A 19,987-nucleotide genomic window follows, 5' to 3' on the forward strand; every position below is an offset into this window, starting at 1 on the left:
ACGCAGCCACCATTGCCTGCACCCTATACCCAGTCTCCCAACTAGGCTTCGTCTGCCCGTCATTCTATGCAGTGTGCCAGGAAATCTGATCATGTTACACCCCTCAATGGCTCTTCACTGGTCTTAGGATAAAGTCCAAGCTCCTCACCATGCGTTGTAAGGCCCAGTTTAGGCCAGCCCTGGTCCACTCTTCTGCTCTCGATTCCACACCTCCTCCCCTCACACTGCATGACTGAGCTTCTGTATGTGGCTTGCACTCATTCTTCTCACCTCTGGACCTTCACCCAGGCTTTTTCTCCCGTTAAAAATACTCCTCCTTGTCTTCAGCTGGCAAATTCTCCTTCTTCAGCTTGCGGCTTAGATGTGACTTCTTCCCTCCCTGTCCAAGGCTGGGTTATGTGTCCTTCCATCTAGTTTATCCTTTAGCAATCTAGCCTCATCATTTTATTTCTTTATTTCTCTCTCTCCGTTTTGTTCTTTTTTCCTCTTCTAACTAGACCATAAACTCCGTGAGGGCAGGGTTGTTGGTTTCTTTCTCCCCTACATCTGCAGTGCCTACAACAGGCCCAGTACAGATTGACATGGCATGTGTTTGTGGACGTGGGCTATACCCTGGTTGGGACCTAAGACTCCCTGACACCACCTTTTAACTGTTTTTCTTCCTTGAAGAGAGCAGATGGCATTAATCTGTTGGAATAATTAGGAAACCCGTATGCCCCTCTAAGAAATAATTTGCCCATCTGTGGTGAGGAATGAGAATTATGCAGCATCCAAGGGTCCTTATGGAAGGATTTTTCCTTTTAGTTTGAGTCTGAAGGTTCTTTTTCAAAAGTCTTTGGGAGCTCTCTTTCTTTACAGAGTTCTATATCTATCACACCAGGAAGAAGCCAAATGCAATGTGTGATCCATGAGTGTATCCTGGCTTACTTATAAAAAAAAAAAAAGCTATGAAGAATATTCTTGGGACAATTGGGGAAATGTGAACACAGAATGCATTTTATTTATTTTTTTTTTGAGGAAGATTAGCCCTGAGCTAATTGCTGCCAATCCCCCTCTTTTTTCTGAGGAAGACTGGCCCTGAGCTAACATCCGTGCCCATCTTCCTCCACTTTATATGTGGGATGCCTAGTACAGCATGGCTTGCCACGTGGTGCCATGCCCGCACCTGGGATCCGAAATGGCGAACCCCAGGCCGCCGAAGTGGAACATGAGCACTTAACCACTGCGCCATCGGCCTGGCCCCTGGAATGCTTTTAGACAGAATTATTGTGTCGGTGTTAAATATCTCAGGAATGATAGCGGTACTGTAGTTCTGTAGGAGAATAATCCTTGTTCTTAGGAGATATAAGCTGAAGCATTTAGAAGTGAAGTGTCGTGATGTCTACAACTTACTTTCAAATGGTTCAGTAACCGTTTGAGGATTTCAGAGGCAGGGAGAGAAAGAGATAACAAATGTGATATAATAATAAATAATAAATAAAAAAGGTAAATAATAAAAAAGGTACCGTGTTTTCTATTTTATTTAACTCTCAACTCATTTAGCACAGCATCTGGCATGGAGTAGACCTTACGAAATGTTGGCTGACCTGCAACAACAATAACACTAGGTTGCCTAATATTGTGCATTGAATTGCTAAAGATGATCTATTGATTTCCTAGTCATGAACTTCTGATGTTGGGCTTTGACTGGCTTTATAACCAAAAAGCTCAGCAAACAGCCCTCTCTCTCCTGGTGCGCCATATGGCCTGAGCCCTAAATATATTTCATATACCTTAACCTTTTTATAGTAAAAGTCTTTATAAAGGAAAACAAACAAAATAGAAGAGCAACTTGCCCACCACATTCCAAATAAGGGGAAAGAAATCTGGGTTTGGATGTGACCGTGGATCACAATTTCTGGCCAGATCCAGGGTAAGAAGGATGGAGACACTCTCTGGTTCATCTTCCCAGACAGCTCCCTGGATGTGCCTCTGGAAGCTCAGCAGCAGATGGCACGCAGCTCCTCTGATGTGCACCCCATCATCCATCTCAAGGACCAGAATTGCTTGGAAGGCTAAAGACTTGCACCTGATGGAATTAACAGGCATTCATGGGCAAGTGGAACCCCTTCCCTGGCCTCAGTCTCCTGGTGTCTTATGTTTCCATTTCATTGCCATCAAACATAAGGTCCAGCCTAGAAGAGGAAGTCCTCACATTTGGCAGCCCTTAAAGCCATGGGATGGGCCTTCAGAGCGGCCCGCCCTCTGACATGGGCCATTGGCAAGAGGATGGGAGGAGAACAGGCAGATGATGGGTTTGCCCTATGCACAGTCTCGAAGAGGGCTCATCTCTGTAACCAGGGGCTTCTCTGGGGAACAGCAATGAAGTGATAATAGTGATGATCGTGGCTGTTGATTGAGCACCCACCCTGCACTGGGCACTGAGCTGGCACTTCCCGCATCCAATACTCATTCTAGCCTCAAAATGTAAGTAACCCTGGGGATTTAGACCCAAGTCTGCCTGACATTAAAATCCATGCTCCAGGGGGCTGGCCCCGTGGCCGAGTGGTTAAGTTCACATGCTCCACTTGGGTGGCCCAGAGTTTCACTTGTTCGGATCCTGGGCGTGGACCTGGCACCGCTCGTCAGGCCACACTGAGGCGGTGTCCCACATGGCACAACCAGAGGCACTCGCAGCTAGAATATACAACTAGGTACTGGGGCTTTAAAGAAAAAGGGAAATTGGCAACAGATATTAGCTCAGGTGCCAATCTTTAAAAAAAAGTCCCTACTCCAGAATAGCTGGTGTAACATAACCACCCCCAACCCCTGGGAACATGGAAGATTCCACCAGCACATGAGATCTTGTGTCTGAGTGCTTGATAAAGCTCTAGGTTAATTGAAATGGTGATTGGTATCACTGTTATTCTGAGGGCACAAGGACCAGGGAACGCCTCCCCTCCGCAGGTTCTCATGCGTAGCCCCAGCACCTCAGAAGAGCAACTGATTTCCAGTCAGCAAGTTAACAAGTAACAAGAGGGTCCAGGTTCACCAGCATGCTGTCAGTGAGAGCCTAGATTGGGCAGGGGGATTACTGGGGTAGGTGGGAGGCTAATTCTGCCTCCGCTTGGGACCACTGGCATGGACACGGTCTGCTGCCTGGAGTTTGCTCAGCAGAGCCCTCCTGCTGGCAGGGAGGCCAGGAACTCCCTTCTTCCAGGTGGTGGGGAAGCTCTCCATCTGTGCAGCATCCTCCAGTGAAGAGTGAGCTGGGGCTCGCGTCACCAATGGAGCTTCTGAGCCAGAAAGATGGCAAACAGTCCAGCGAGTCTTTGAGGAATGAATGAATGTGCTTGGTGAAGGGTTATGCAGAGGTAAGTGACACCTGCGAGAGGCTAGGATTTGGCTGTGACCAGGGGCTGATCCCAGAGTCTGATTCCTCAGCTTCACCTCTTGCACTAAAAGTGAGCTGGGCTGAATTCTTCCCGTCTCCACTCAAGAAGCAGGGCCTGGAATGTGGGCTGTGTGTTTGGAGAGCATGTGTTTTGTGCCTGGGGGTAGGGAGGTGAGTGTATCTGCACACGCCGATGTCTGTGTAGCCAACAGAGCAGGTGGCTATTGCTGCAGAGGTCCTGTGTGTTGCTAAATCCAACAAACAGGTGACATTCCTTTGTCTCCCTCCCCTTGGCGTGCCCTTCAAAAGGGATGCCGGCCTGGAAAACAAACACCAGCTCACACACACACATACTTCATCATGCTTGAACCCATTCCCCCCACTCACCCATTATATATTGCCGAAAACTCCTGGACAAACATGCTGTGTTGCACCTCTTCTAAAGATTATTTTTTTCCTTTTTCTCCCCAAAGGCCCCCCGGTACATAGTTGTATATTCTTCGTTGTGGGTCCTTCTAGTTGCGGCATGTGGGATGCTGCCTCAGCGTGGTTTGATGAGCAGTGCCATGTCTGCGCCCAGGATTCAAACCAATGAAACACTGGGCCGCCTGCAGCAGAGTGTGCGAACTTAACCACTCGGCCACGGGGCCAGCCCCTGTGTTGCACCTCTTCTGAGGAAGCACCCTGCACTGGCTTCCTGTGTGTCCCTTGCATTTCACACCCACAGACATGCCCCCGCATTGAGAGAATTGCATGGGCGTGCCATCGGCTGTTAGGTCTCCTGGGCAGTGGTCTCTGTAACACAATCTGCAGCCTACACTGCCGCATATGCTTTCCCTCTTTACAGGGAGATGGGTACGGGCTGTCTTAGGTTGAATTTCCCAGGGGAAAAAGACACGGGGCTGGAGATTTGAGGGCAGGACATTTCTTAGAGGGTGTTTCAAGTGCAACACCTGGGAGGGAGGGAGGGCAGCAGGATTGGGTGGAGGGAGAAGTTGGGCTGCGTTGCCGTAGCAACGGTGGCCTCAGCTGATCCCTTTGGGAGTTCTGGAGCTTGGATAACTCTTCAGCGATGTTGCTTGCCAAGCCAAGCAGCCAGGCCGTTGTATCCCTGTATCCATCAGTCACTGGTTATGGGCTTCCCCTGGGGAGGGGTTATAACCTCGCACCAGGCAGCTGCCTTCAGAGAGGGCAATTTGTGAAGTGGGGGAATGAACGCCCTAAGAGAGGGATCTGCATTTACTACAGGGAGCGGGCCACACTGTGGCCCAGGAAGTCTTGTGAACGGGTCAAACACACCCTTAGAATCTGGAAGAATGTAGAAAATGTTCTCTTGCTGCTGCTTCCACAGTTTTTTTTTTTTAATTATTATTTTTAATGGTGGTGCCAGGCCTGAGTTATTGACTCTTGGATGTCAAACTGCCCATCTCCATGAAGTCAACAGAGAAAGCTCTTAACCCATGGATATCGTCTCTCTTCTCTGCTTCTCCTGATGGCTCTTCGACAATTTTATTCTCTTTTGTATCCGCCCATCCCAACCCCACCCCAGTCTCGTGGAAATTTGCTAATTTCCGTGCTGTAAATACCCCCACTATGGCTGACTTCAAGCTGCCAGTGTGATATCACTGAATGTGGGGTTGGGAGGAGACACGTATATCAGTCTTCTAGCACATCCCTGAGTGCAGGCTGTGTGGAGCCTCAGGGGACCTGGGGTTGAGGCGTCATTGGTGGGGGTGGGTTTCCCTGCCTGCCCTCTGTTATTGGGGCCTGAGCCTGCTTGGGTGTTGAATGCCTTCAACTTGGTCTCCATCTTGTTTCCCTTAATGCTCTTCCATCTGCTGGATGAGGCTCTGAATGGGAATCTCATGTCTTTAGGTGCTCATTCTCAGTTCTTCCCTCTGCCATGTATCTTGCAGGATAATAATTCAAGGGCTTCAGCTGCATTGCAAAAAGGGGGAAAGGGCCCTTCACAGCAATGATTCTGCCCTTGGGTTATGATGGCCAAGCCTTGACAGAGCCCAGGTTCTCTATCCTGCTAGAGATGGTGCTAAGTGACATCCTCTGCTCTTTGCCAGGTAATACACAGCTAACATTTAGGACGGTGCTGTCTCTAAGTGCTGTACCCTGGATCTCACCTCATTCTCATAGCCTTCACAGGAGGTGGGTATTGTTATTTCTCCCCATCTAACAGATGAGGAAGCTGGGTCTTAGGGAGGTTTAAGGTTTGTCTAAGACTTGTCACAGGTACGTGGCAGAGCACGGTTCAAACTCCAATCATTGCTTCCAAAGCTTGTGCTAAAACCCATTCATCATCTATCCTCTGAGGAGTGTAGACTGGCAAATGACCTGTGCTACGAGGTCAGAGGAGGAATGATAAAAGTGACCCTTCTACGGTACTTTTATATAGACAGGCTGTGTCATGGGCAGAGTGTTATTCTACTTGAACTGCCTGTCTCTCCTTGGCCTGGGGAACAGCTGAGTGTATAGAGAGAAGGAAGACAAACTTTCACTCAGTGCTTGCTGTAGTGTTGGCTGCTGCCGTTCTTGCACACGCATCCTTGCTCTGCATGCTCCATCATTTCTACATTTCCACAAATTGCACACCATGCACTCCCCCCACAGTGTATGTCCCTACTCCACACACTCTGTTACACCTTCATTCACACCCAGCATCTTTGCACCTGTACACAATCCTCCTCATCTCCTTGAAGACTGTGCTCTGCATAACCCTTGGTACTTGCAGTGTGTTACACACAGAGACACATACACAGACGTGCACACGTTTGCTCTTCGTCCACATCGCCCATGCTGCGAATTGTGCCTCTGCACACAGACACAGACACAAACCAGTACTTACCTGGGCATACACCGTGTGGTTCCCTGCACACGGCCAAACACATGTGCTGCAATTCTACGTACACACGCAGAACGTAGCGCTTGGGGCAGACCCTGTGCCTTACACGCCACCCCTCAAACACAGTCTGCAGTACATTCCTGGGCTCAATCAGTAGATATGCTGTTCCCTAGCCTGGCCTCTCTCTCCTTACCCCTATGTTATTGGTATCAGGATGCTCAGCACACTTCAAGTGCTACAAAAACCAAGATACAGCCAACCCGTGGAGGTCCCAGCAGTGAAAGAAGGAAGGAAAAGGGGCTGGCCCAGTGGTGCAGTGGTTAAGTTCACATGTTCTGCTTCAGCGGCCCAGGGTTCGCCGGTTCGGATCCCAGGTGCGGACATGGCACCGTTTGGCAAGCCATGCTGTGGTAGGCGTCCCACACATAAAGTAGAGGAAGATGGGCATGGATGTTAGCTCAGGGCCAGTCTTCCTTGGCAAAAAGAGGAGCATTGGCAGCAGTTAGCTCAGGGCTAATCTTCCTCAAAAAAAGAAAAAAAAGGAAGGAAAAGACCCCAGCTGATTTGTGCTCTGGAGGACAGCACCGCCTCCTCCAAGCAGCCCTTGAAGCCCTACTGGTTGGGGGCTGGTGGGCATCAACACACTCTGCAGAAATGCTATAGTGTTCCATGGCTGCATTGCCAGCACCTGCCCAGAGAACATTATTTGGGCATCATCCATCACCATCAAGATGCTCTGTTTCAAGTGGCTGTGTGACCCCTGGCATAGGGGCAGGACAAGAAGGTGAAAATAAAACATTGCCCTAGCATCTTCCCCCATGTCCCTGAAGAAGGCCATTGAGAGGTCCCCAGCCTCCTCTCCACTTGTGTTCTCATTTGGGATGCTCTGACATTCAGCACTGTTGCACACCCATAGGGCTTCTCCTTGCTGCAGACAGAGCCTGTAGCTGCTCTGGCTTAGGAGCGCTCATTGTCTCTGCCTTCCTGGGAGCGGGAGCACCTCCTCAGAAAGATCTAGGAGGTGAGGGAGGATCTGGAAGGGGAGGATGAGAGCAATCAATTCTCTCCTCCACACTCAGCTACTGAGTAGCTCTTGGGTGGTGGAGCCCAGGAGAAGAGGAGAATCTAGAAGAGAGCCAGTCCTTAGTCCCAGCACCCCTGGCCTGGGGCGTCCCTTGGGTGAACATAGGCAAGTGCTGGTAAATGTCTCCTCAGGGAGAATCAGCCTGCTTAACCAGAGGACAGAGGCTTCTCCCTACCAAAGGCTGAGTTTGGGGTCGGGGAGAATGAACTAGAGCAGTGGTTCTCAAGTGAGGGTGATTTTCCTTCTCCACAGGACATTTGGCAATGTCTGCAGACATTTTGGGTTGTCACAATGAGTCAGGGGCTGATACTGGCATCTAGTGGGTAGAAGCTAGGGATGCTGCTAAACATCCTACAATGCACAGGTAGCCCCACAACAGAGCCACCTGGCCCCAAATGTTATTAGTGCCCGGACTGAGAAAACTGCACTAGCACATAGGCTGGTCCGATGGGCAGAACCACCTCTGCTGACAGGACCTGGCTGACACTGAGGGGGAGTCCTGCTCCTGGTATGTGGAGGGAGGGAGCGAGGATCCAGAGCGTAGGAGCAGGGCACATCCAGCCCCACACATGGTTCTGCCCAGGGACAGGTGCTCCAGGATGGTGTTGGAAAGAGGCTTCAATCTAGATCTTCCCATCTCACTATTTGGACACGTGTCCATGTCCTTTCTTCAACTCCCCATCAAAGCTGAATTAACTGCCCCCTGCCCCCGGGTTCCCACCATGCCCTGCACAGTTCTCCTCCCAGCACTTCCATGTCGTTTTGCTATTTATTTCTTGTTGGTTTTCCCCACTAGACTGCTCCCAGGTGGCCGTGTTTTAGTCATCCTTGTATCCCCAGCACCTGGCTTTGTCTACCCAACACCTAAGAGGTGTGAGGCACTGTTTGTTGACAGAACAGACAAATGCATGATTTCAGATCTCATCTCAGCAGCTAACACGTTTTGTCTAGGCGGTTATCTTCCCAAGGGGAACCACTCTTTCCCTCTCGTTATGGCTCTGGTAGAGCTGATGGAGTTTGCGCCAGCTCAAGGTCTTCTGTGAGACAGAGGGATGGCCTCTCTGCCATTTCTATGGGTGCCACAAGGATGTAGGTTTGGGGCTGCTAGTAACTGTCTTTCCCACATGTGGAGAAAGCCTACCTGGGAATAAGGCCACAATCCCAATGGAAGCTGAACTGGAGGTGGAGCAAAGACATCCTTTGGGCCCCTGGATCCAAGTGTGTCTGAAGTCAGTCATGCCTTTGGTCTTCCCAATTTTTGCTTTGAGTTGGGGTTCTGACCCTTATCATCACAAGTCTCCTAATTAATATAGTGATGCTGCCTGGAGGCAGAACCAGTCTGTGTTCATCTTCTCCATCTCCTCTCTACTCCAGCCTCCTACGTGACAGACATTCGTGTGGTTGACTTACAGCCAATGGGGCAGATTCCTTCTGGCCAAGCCTCCTGCCTTGGAATAAAATCAGCTTGCATTTGGCTGAGATAACACTAAGATAAGGGGTTGTTGAGGGAGTGGTCTGGGAATGGAAAAAATGGGAGATTAGATTGAGAACAAGAGAATTTCCAGCCACCTAGGAGGGGCCCCATCTGTTGTGTGACTTCATCTGGTCCCTTCACCTCTTTAAGCCTCAGTTTTCTAATCTGCTCCTCGCTGTCTCTCTGAGTGGTTGTGAAGTTTAAATCTGATCAATTAGTCGGGGTGAAAGGGTTTTTTGAATGCATATGTATAAGGAGATCACTTTCCCTGCCTCTGGCATTGGGTTTGGAGGGTGAAGGGGACCAGGGTGGAGAGCCTTTGGAAGGGATGGAGAAGCAAGCGGGAAGGGGAGAAGATGGAAGGGAACGCTTCATGAAGGTGGTTACCCCGATGGAGTACTAAAGATGGGTGGGGAGGGGCAAGAGGAGATTCGGTTCTGTTCTGCTTAGGCTTGGGGACCCTGGAGCCCTGGTGAGGATTGTGGAGCTGACCAAGATGCCAGGTGGTCACCTCCTACCTCCATTACCCTCATAACTGAGAACCCGGGTAAGGAACCCCAGGAAGGTGCTCTATTTCATCTCTGGCAGGATGGCCATGGGTAGAATGTCCCTAAGGTGGTACAGGCATTGCTTCTTTGGTCTTCCTGCCCCTGGGGCCTGCTAGCGAGCCAGGTCCGATTGCTTTCTGTAGCTTGTGTGGCAGAAGGATGGAGTGGGCGGCTTTGACAGGTCAAGCTTCAGGACTGGGACAGTGTCCAGCTAGTCTCAGGATAGGAGCCGCACCTTCAGTCCTCATAGGCTGAGAATAATAATAGCTAGTGGCCAATCAGTAGCAATCCCCATGTGCCAGGCACTAGACTGGGTGTTTGTTACAGCAACCCTGTGAGATGGTGTTATCATACCCATTTCACAGGGGAGAAAACTGAGGCTTCAAAGGTTAGATAAAGAGGCCAGGCTTAGCTAGAAAGGGGAGCAGTTGGGATTTAAAGTTGTTTTGGGGTTTTGACTCTCAAGACTAGAATTCAAAAATGTTCTACTATTTTCCTTTAACAGTATCTTCCATTTAACATGCACTTAATAAGTGCTTGGGCATGTATTATTTTTGTTAGTCTTTTCAAACAATCCTATAAAGTAGGTATTTTTATTTCTATTTTACAAATGAGAAAAGTGAAAGGTGAAGAGGTGTGGAAATGTACCCGGGGAGCAAATGGTGGAGCTGGGCTCCGAATCCAGTCTGGCTGTTCCCAGGGTGGATCTGTTTGGAATCTGGTTTCCTGGAACCAGTCCCAGGGGCCTCTTTCAGGGCCCAGGACTCTCCCAGGCAGGCGCTTGCTTCTCCGTCTCCAGCCACCTAATACCTTCCTTGAACCCGCCTGGGCCACTAGGCCCAACTCTGGGAAGATTTTATAGGAAAGGCTGCCATCTTGTGGCCAAACTGCAAGCCCACCATTCACCAGGAGAAAGCAAAGGCGGGGAACCTGGGGCTTTGGGAACAGGCGAAGACAGCAGGGAAGAGACACCAGCTGGTGCAGCTTTGCTCTAGGAGGGCTGCCTCACAGGCAGAGTGCCACCTCCCTGTCGGAGGGAGGGTTCAGGCTGCCTGCCTGCCTCTGGATGGGAGGTGGGGCTTGGGTGCAGGTGTGGTGGATCAGAACTCTCCTGCAAAATCCCAACGTGGGCCCATCAGAGGATCCCTGAAGGTAAGCCTGGGTTAGACTTCTCCTTAAACCCTTCTCCAGGGGAGGGTGTCCTTTCACCTGGGTGGGGCTGGGGAGGAGCCATGTTGGTGCATATGAGGCTTTCCCTGGAGAGAGGCCCCCAGGGCTGCTGGGGCTGGATCCTGCCCTCAGTGTTCCACCCTGTATAGACACTGTCCCTGACTCTGAGGGAGTTATAGAACCTCGTCCTCACTTCCTAAATCTAATCCTGTGTGACGAGCTCTTCCTTTGTCTTTGCGGCTCCACCTCAGTTCAGATCCTCATCTGGGGTGCTAGGTTGGGGCTGTTGCAGTCTCCCAGCCTCAGTTCTTTTAGCAACTTTGCTAATCAAAGGATTTCCTAATCATATTCTCCTCAGTTACAAGAACACCACTGGGCTCCTGGTGGCCTGCAGGAGAATGTCCAGCTTCTTGGCCTGGCTTTCATTTCTGCCTCATCCTCTCCGACAGGCTCATGTCATGCTGTGTGCCTCCTGTTCAGCTCCAACCCAGGGCTTCTCAGTCCTGGCTGCACATTCAAATCACCTGGGAGCTTTGAAACCTACCCACGCCAGACCATGCTCTCAGAGAGTCTGATTTCATTGGCCTGGGACCTGGAGGTTGTGGGTGTGTTTAGAAATCTCCCCCAGGTAATTCTAACACCTAGCCAGGGTCCTAAAGCATGGCCATTGCTCCAGCCTGTCTGAGCTGCTTCCCAGTTGGCCTGCATATTTATTCTCCCTCTTGTAGCACATGCTCTCCTCTTGGTCCTGACCTCCCTCCCCGCGTTTTCTATTGGGCATCTATTACCTGTGAGCACCCAGCTCAAATGACCATGAGGAGAACTCGTGGTCCTCTCCTCTGGGCTTCATTTTTGTGCATCACTTCTGTGCCAGCTTTGAGCCCACTGTGTCCCATTGATTGGCTTGTGAGTTTGTCCCGACACTTTAGACTGTGAGATTTTTGACCACGTTTTATTTATCTCTGTATTCCCAGCTTCTGACAGTGCCAGGGACAAGATTGTGCTTGGTGACGAATGACTGAATGAGTCGCCTGCTCTCCTAGCCAATCTTCACGTTGCTGAGACCCTCCAGCCCTCTACATGACACCCTTTCTGAAAAGCCCTTGAGGTTATGAGATGTGGTCTCATACAGGTAGAACTTTTCACATTCTCTGGGCCTGGGAGAAGGGAGGGCTGCCTCCATCCTCCCCAACCCCTGCATAAAAATCTCTCCCCCATGACATAATGGGTGGTCATGCCTCAGTTTCCACTTAGAAAACCTGTGCTTGGAGCAAAGATTTAAAAATAATAAAAACTAACATTTATTGAGTCCCGTGTGTCAATGACACATGCAATATCTTAATCATCATAGCACCCTTGTTCTTATCAGTCCTATTTCCAGGGGAGGAACTGAGGCTCATAGACGATGAGTTACGTGGCAGAGGCTGCTTGGGCTCGCCAGTATCCAGTCTCCTCCTCTTCCTAGAGTTATAGTCAGACTACATTTTCTGGTCTCTTGCGGTAGGGCCCATGGAAGCCCCCAGGGAATATGAGTGGCGGTGGTATGTATCATTTCCAGGTGTGGCTCATTAAAAATAAAATAGTTACACATGTGATCTTGGAGCTCTTTCTCCATCAACCAACTGAACGGAGAGGACTTCAAAGATTCTGAGGACCTAGGGGGCTGGCCCAGTGACACAGTGGTTGAGTTCAGCACACTCAGCCTCAGCGACCCGCAGTTTGGATCCTGGGTGTGGACCCACATCGCTCATCAAGTCATCCTGTGGCAGCCATCCCACATACAAAATAGAGAAAGATGGGCACAGATGTTTAGCTCAGGGCCCCTTTTCCACAAGCTAAAAGAGGACGATTAGCAACAGGTGTTAGCTCAAGGCCAATCTTCCTCACCAGAAAAAAAAAGATTCTGAGGACCAAGAAGGCAGCCAAGCCACAAGATGGAAGCAGCTTGGGGCCCTGAGTGACTGCATGGAGCAGAGCCATTCCCATCCCTGATCCACAATGGACTACTGTATGAGTGAGAATGCAACCTTTTTTTGTGTTAACTTATGTTGGGTTTATCTCTTAAATAGCTAATGTTATTCACCCTAATTAATACATGGAACCATCTCAACTTCCCACATTTAGCGAGTGGTTGAGTTAGGGTTTGTTCCCAGGTAGGCTGACTTCAGAGTGCACAACCTTGTCTCCTGTACTGCCTTTCTAGAATTCTATATCAATGTGCAAATACTTCTGGAAGAGGTCAAACATTTAGTCTTGTTCATCCTAGGACTGGCTTGAGGAAAGGCAGGAGAGGATTTTTTTTACCCAAGGCTGTCTATTCCCACGTTATGGGTTTGCGTGTGTGTGTATGGGTATGCATGTGTATTGTGAGGGGCTGAGCTGGCCTGGGTGTAACAGACAACTCATGGATAATTCAAAGATAGTTGGCCTCAAAGAGAGTTTCAGGTTCTAATGAAATTCTGGTGACATGCAGTTCTCTGTGTGCCATACTATGTGCTCACCTGCCACCTAAGAGGCTGGATGGGGCAGAGATACTCTGGGCTGAGTGAGCCCCCACTGGCTTCTTGTCTGAGATCAACTCCGGCTCTTGGTTGGCCCCACTGGCTGCATCTACCCCAGGGAGACACAACACAGTGGTTAATCCCCTTGTAGTGCCCACCAAACCAGGATTCAAGCCGACCTCATGACCAGCTGGAGGCTCTTCTGTGCGTGCATATCCAAGTGGTCCTGACAGCAGTCAGATTAAACAAGGCGGGTGGCAGCTGGGCCGAGGCGCACAGGAAGAGCTGTCTCTTGTCTCCTGTTCTCCTCTTGAAGGGAAACAGCCCAAACTCACAGAACTTGGGGGAACAAGGGTATTCACACGTGCTTCTGAGAAGGATGGTCTCAGCGACTGATTGCTTTACTAAATTGTAGCTTTCTCTGCCTTTAATGTTAACAGGCTCATGAGGCCCGATACCTGGCGTAGAGTAGGCTAGTCGTGCCTCTCTCTCTTTTTCCTTCCATCTGGGGAAACCACAAGTGGCCTGGCTAGATGACTGGGAAGGCAGCAGCAATGCAGGGCACTCAGAAGGTCTCAGGGTGACATGCCACCCAGACTTCCTGGAGAGGTTTTGAAATCAGCCACAGCTGGGCTTGAATCTGATTTCACTACTCACCAGCTGGGTGATAATTGGCCTCAGTTTCCTCACCTGCGAAGCAAATGATGCTAGGACCTCCTTCTTGCAATCTATCCACTCAATTTACTTCCATTTCTTCCTCTATAGTCCAAAGTACCTTCATCTCAGTGGCCACCAGCCTCTTCCTTGCACACAGACGACCACATCAGATCCCGCTACTTGTTCTCCACGCTGCATCCAGGGCACTTGTTTATGAAATTAAAACTAGTGACTCCCTCTTGTTTTCAAAATAAAAAAAAAGTCTTTAATCTCTACGTCTTCTGAACTTTGCCTAACAGACTCACACTCCCTTTGCATATACTGTTCCCTGGGTCTGGAATGCATTTCCTTGTCTTTACCTGGTTAGCTTCTGCTCAACTTTCTGGCCTCGGCAGCTACTGTGACATTCTTAGTCTAGGTCACATCCCCAATTATGTGCCTCCATAGCTTTATAAATCTATCCTTCTTGGCACTTAACAGCCCTGTCATTTTCATTTCGTAGGGTAATTATCTGACTATTGTCTGCATCCCTGACCTCTGTATTGCTTTCATGAGGCAAGGGCCCATGTTTGCGTTCCCTTCTTTATCCCTAGAACTGACGCATGGCAAACTCTCAATATAATGTTGTGGAATGAATGAAAGGTGAGGATTAAATGAAAATACAGTATGCAGAGCACTTAGCACTGTTCTTGCCATGTAGTATGCATCATAAATATTAGCTATTAATGATCTTATTATTCTACTGTAAGATTGGGGAGAAAAAGATGCATCCAAACCATAAGTGCTCTTCTTGTTGCCCCAAGTATGCAAGTTTTGGGGTAAACCGATCTAGTCTGGAAGAAAATACACACACATACACGTACACATACACATACACACAGAGCCACACAAACACATACACGTCTCCCAACATGGAGAGAGTGTTTGCCCTCAATTTCCTGCCAGCACCTCCCAGAACGAGAACGTGGCAGCAGAAAGAAGGCCTGACTATGCCAGGAGGGCTGGAGGAACCCATCCCTGCACGGGTGGGCCTGAGGGTCCTCACCGCCCCCAGGCCCAGGCGCTCCTCTCCACCTCTGCTGCATGCAGAGAAGCAGCTGCAGATGTGGGCAGAGATCACTCTAGAATTCAGAGCTGTTTGTTTGGAGAGCATTGAGATACCTCTGACAAAGCTCCTCCCCAAATTCAAAATGTCAGGCCAGCCTGTGCATGTTGGCAACTCCCATTTTCTCCCACAAGTCTCTCCTTTTCCTCCCCTCAAAGTATTTCCACAGAAGGCCAGTGTCCACAGGAGTTTTAGAGACTTTATTTATGTATAAACAATTTAAACACTTTGCCATAAATTATCTTTGCCTGTCCCTAGTCTTTGCTTAGCAGCAAATTAAAATTAATATAAAAACTCGATGAACAATTCATACATGTATATTACAAAAAAGTTCCTGTACCAAAGTTCTTATTAGACATTTTTTTTTTGTTTTTTGATTTTTTTTTTGTTTTTGTGGATTTTTTTTTAAATTTTTTATTTTCTCTCCTCGTGGTGACTGTCATGTGATTGTCTCAGTTTCTGGACCAAACAAACACACTAATAATTTTAAATCTGAAACAGTGATTGTGCCTTGAGGCTTATGTATGTACAGGGTGATCTGAAGTGGTGCCCGTTAGCAAAAGAGTGCCACAATGTCACACCTCTACTGCAACTGATACCCACAAACTACGGAATCTAAACAGACTACACCCTGTGACTGCGTAGTACTGTCCACAATGGAATCTCCAAAGACAAAAAAGTATGAAATTTATCTGTAGTGATTATAGCCACCATTTTGAATTAAATTTTACACTCTGCGCTCAAATAAATTAGCTCAGGCCGGACTAAGTTGGGACCTGAGAGTTAAGTGCTGAACGGTATTATTTCGCTTTGATTTTTGATGATATTAATTTCCTTTTTTTTCTTGTGTTTTTGTTTTTTTTCCTTTAAAAAGTATTTCCAGTGCTCACTCTTCCACTTGTAACCCCTCCCTCCCCAGTCGCTACACACAAATCACCCCCAAAGTCGTGTTTTAAATGCACCTGTATTTGTTTAAACGAAAATGTCTGTATACTTATTTGTCCAACAAGCGGTCGGAATCGCTCTCCCCGGCTGGTCCGGTGATGCGCGCCCCCGCGATGTCTCTGCGCCGCTCACGTGTGAATGAGTGAGGTAATTGAAGATGAGGCCCTCTCCTCTTCATTTCTTCGTTTTTCCGTCGGTGTGTTTGTTTTGCTTTTTCGTTTTTTCGTTTTTTTGTTCTTTTGCTCCTTTTGGACATTTTGTGTCTCTTTTCTGCGTAGACCCAGAACAAGTGGGTCATATTTTAGGGGAACTTAGAACATGTGGTGTGTTCATTCATTCATTCGTTTGTTTCGTTTTCCTCAGAATTTTCAGCCAGGCTTGAGTCTACTTCAGGATGTGGGACTTCTTGCTCGGACAGTAGCATTTGAACTCAAAAAATGTGAGCTTTCTTGCCACTTGGTATCCTAAAGCAGCCCGGCCGTAGTGCCCCTGTTACGTCTTCATCTCCTTAGGAGAGGAGATAACAGTTACTCCCGCTGAGCCATCCAGACAAGGAATGGCAGCAGATTATTTTGTTACCTCTTTCCCATCTCATTCTGTCTTAAAAACTGGATGTTGCTGCTACTGTCTGCAAGCTCTGGGTATTGCTCTACAGGAAGCACGTAATATCCCTCATAACCTTGCACACGTCCCGTGCTCAGGAGCTGCTGCTTCTCGCCCTCAGTCCACAGGCGGCTCCCCTCTCTCCCGTCCCTGGCTTTCTGCTGCTCCTTGGCCCAGGCGGTGCCCAGGGCCCTCTGTCTCGCCTGGTCCAGGACACGGGCCTTCTCTTCATCCAGGGTATCGGGAGTGAGGCCGTAGCGGATGCTGAGCAGCAGCGTGGAGTACTGGAATTCAATGTTGGTGAACCTTCGAGTCCTGCCGTTGACCAGCAGTGTGGGCTGCGACACGGTCACGTTCACCCCATTCTCCAGCACCTTGCGGCCGATGGTGGTGCCCAGCGTGACCAGGTCACTGTCGGCCGAGCCGATCTTCACAAAGTAGTGGGTGTCCTTGCCCTCGATGCTGTAGTGCATCTTGTCCAGGTAGTAGGCATTGTTCAGCACGGAAGCTACCTTGCGACTGTCCTCGCTGGCGATGCTGGACACACCGGTGGTCACCCGCCCTTCTTTGATGGCAAACATGATGCCTTTGCCGATGATGGGTGTGGTGGTGGCAAACCAGTGGCCTGCTTTCTCTCGGATGGTGGCGTGGAGCTTTTTAGAAATGACCTGCCCTTCAAGGGCCATGAAGGCCTGATTGTGCCTTTCTGTTGTCTGCTGGACACCTGTAATGAGCTGTGGGCATAAGAAAACACAGAGAACTGAGAAGGTGGGCTGGGAAGCTCATTACAAAAGAGTCAGAAAGAGAAATGCTTGGACCCCTCTAGAAGAACTAGTCTGGGTCTGCAATGATATGGGCTAATATAGTCCTACCTTTTGGAACTACGACAGGCTGGCTGGTCTCCAGTGCTCTGATGGTATGGCCTGTGTGCCTTGTAACTGGGCCACTAACTAAAAAGATGATGATGGGGGTTTGCTGCCTCGCTGGCATCTGCACCCAGGCCTATCCACTTACCATGTCCCTCCATTATTGGAGAAGAGAGGGCCACTCTGCACTCTGATGGCTTGGCAGCTGCCTCGCACGGTTCAGACCCAGGGATATCCTGACCTGAAGGGCAGGGTGTGTGTTTGAGCAGCTGTGAACTCCGCTACTGTGACCTAGATTTCCTGGAGGTCAGTGCCCTGGATGTTCATTAACTTCCTTGGGTTAAGACCTTGTTTTTCAAAGTATGGCTAGCAGCAGAGGAATCACTGGGACCTACCCTGTTAGAGAAGCAGAATCTCAGACCTCACTCCAGACCTGCAGAGTCAGAAGCTGCACCTTCACAAGATACCCCAGGTGGTTTGTGTGCATATTCATGTTTGAGAAGCACCAGGCTAAGAGATTCTGGCTTCATGAGCCAGAGGGAATATCCCTGGGCTTTGAGTCATTTGCTTTGGATCCTAGCCCTGGTTCTGCGGAGGGACGAAATCACCATTATCTCCTTGGCCTTGAGTTCTCCACTCACAAATTACAACTTGTCTCAATTGGTGGTTGGGGGACAGGCTGGGATAATGGAAGAGGCTGTGTTTGGGAGGTAACGGCACTTAGATAAATGAGAGAAATGATGGCTATTCATCCACTGAGTGGTCCCCAAGGGGCAGGACTGAGCAAATGCTGCTCTCAATTACCCAGCAGCTCCTCCTTGCCTCTCTCTAGTTATAGAGTCTGGACCATTATTCAGAGCAGCTGAGACCTTTCAGATTTTTATAGTGCTGAGAACCGGTTCTGTAGCAGGGTTTCTCTGGACAGTGGTACCCATTCCTCCCATCTGACGGAGGCAGAAGTCTCAGCTGCACTCAAATTGAAACTGACCACCCTTCCGTCATCACTGAAAGACCCAAGCACATATGACGTTCTGAAAACTCAATCTGTATACATTTGGGCCATAAAACGCTGAGGTTTTATGTGGGGCATAAAAACGTTCTTTAATGGGACAGAAACTGCAAACCATGGTTTTATTACATCCCATAAAAGCCAAAAGGGTTATGATCTTATAGGCAGTGCAGATGGTAAGTTGCTGCTAGATTTCTCTGTGCTGCTGTTAATCAAGGAGTGACTCAAGGGTATATAGTGAACAGATAATGATATTACAATTAAGGTAATAATTGAGGTTGGGAAGAAAGACGTGCTGCGCCAGACAAGTGACAGCACTGACATTTGCTTTCCTGGGAAGTCACAACGTTTCATGCACCTTTTATACCCAGCTCCAGTGTTTTCTCTTCTACTGACATGCCCTTAGCTCCCAGTGGTTCTGTTTGCAAAAGGGAATGATGACAATCATTCGGATTCTTGGCAGGAACCTCCGCTTACCTGTCCATTCTCACTTGCTTGACTCTCTGACAATTCATAGGGAGGAGGCACGAAATACATTTTGGCTCTCGGGAAGCCAGGAATTATGTTGCTAAGCTGAAATCCAAACATCACAAGCCAGCTTTTCACATCTATGGTGGAAACAAAAATAAAGATTTCTGAAATCATGAGGGACGGAAAGCAACAGAGGATCTTGGAGAAAGAATAAAATAAAATGGGTGGTTGGGTGTGCGGTCCAACAGGAGCAGAAGGCAAGAGCTTGTGAAAGTCTCCTGCTCCAGACCCAGAGCTTCTTTACGTGGTTTCTAGGAAGTAGGTGTCCTTCCAACTAACCCGCACGTGGTGTCTTAGAAGGCCAGTGCTGGAGTAAGGCAGACCTAGCTTCAAATCCCCTCACTGTGTGACCGTGGGCAAGTTCCTGCCCCTCTCGAAGCTTCAGGTTCCTCAGATGTGAATTGGGACAATAACTGTACCAATCTTATTGGGTTGTTGTAAGGATCGAAGGAGAAAATCCATGTAAAGTGCTCGTTACAGTGCCTGGTGCATGGATTGCTCAATAAATATGACCTCCTTTATTTGGCAAGTGTTTAAGGGAGCATCTAGTGTAGGCCAGTCAATGTGTTAGAAGCCAGAGATACAATGACCAACTAGATGGATAAGTGATGATTATTAACACTGTGCAGGACATCTTGGGGGTGGGGTGCTGCACTGAGGCTGGCTCATTATGGAAAGGGGGTTCCAAGAGTGTATGGAATGCGGAGTCTTCTAGCTCCTGAGACACATTTCTCAGGCGCCTACTCTTCAAAGAAAGGCCAAGAGAGAGCTATGCATCTTCAGAGTAAGACTGCCCCTCCCTCGCCCGGGGTCAAGATTGAATGCCTCACAATGGGAATTATATCTCCTGCCCCAAAGGTCCTACTCTCCACTGAATGGTCCAGGCTCTTGGACTAAGACTGTATCCCCCAGACACCTTGCCTCCTTCCACACTGAGCAACAGAGAGTCCTGGACATTCATCCCTTGCAACACAGCCTCACCCACACTGCTGGCCTAGAGTCCAGCAGGACTCACACCTTTATGCTCCTTATCTCTGTTTGTAACAGGCACCCCAATATCACGTGTTACCTCCCTTTTCCACTTCTCCCCACCTTCCAAAACACTTCCATCAGGCCCTCTGGAATTCTCATTCATCATCAGCAAAGCCCCCCATGTTGTCAGCCTCCTCTCAATGGCTCTAACTGAAACCCCCTTTCCTCTGAAGACTCTGGCCTCCCTGCTTCTTCTCCTAAAATTGAAGGATCTGGAGGGGCAAGCGCTTGTTGC

The 19,987-nt window shown here is 49.0% G+C and overlaps 1 protein-coding gene across 23 annotated transcripts in view; it reads right to left on the reverse strand.

Moving 5' to 3' along the window:
• Window positions 1-14,945: 14,945 nt before the first annotated feature.
• Window positions 14,946-19,987, reverse strand: part of TENM2 (teneurin transmembrane protein 2) — a 1,162,025-nt gene continuing 1,156,983 nt past the window's right edge. For all 23 annotated transcript variants that reach the window (XM_070569063.1, XM_070569066.1, XM_070569065.1 and 20 more), the window contains 2 exons: window positions 18,667-18,797; window positions 14,946-17,048 (listed from right to left, as the gene is read on the reverse strand). In XM_070569063.1, coding sequence (XP_070425164.1) covers window positions 16,287-17,048; window positions 18,667-18,797 — 893 coding nt within the window. In that variant the 3' untranslated portion in view covers window positions 14,946-16,286. The remainder of the gene's footprint in view (window positions 17,049-18,666; window positions 18,798-19,987) is intronic.

Source organism: Equus przewalskii, chromosome 13 (assembly GCF_037783145.1).
Source record: "Equus przewalskii isolate Varuska chromosome 13, EquPr2, whole genome shotgun sequence".
Lineage (NCBI taxonomy): Eukaryota > Metazoa > Chordata > Mammalia > Perissodactyla > Equidae > Equus > Equus przewalskii.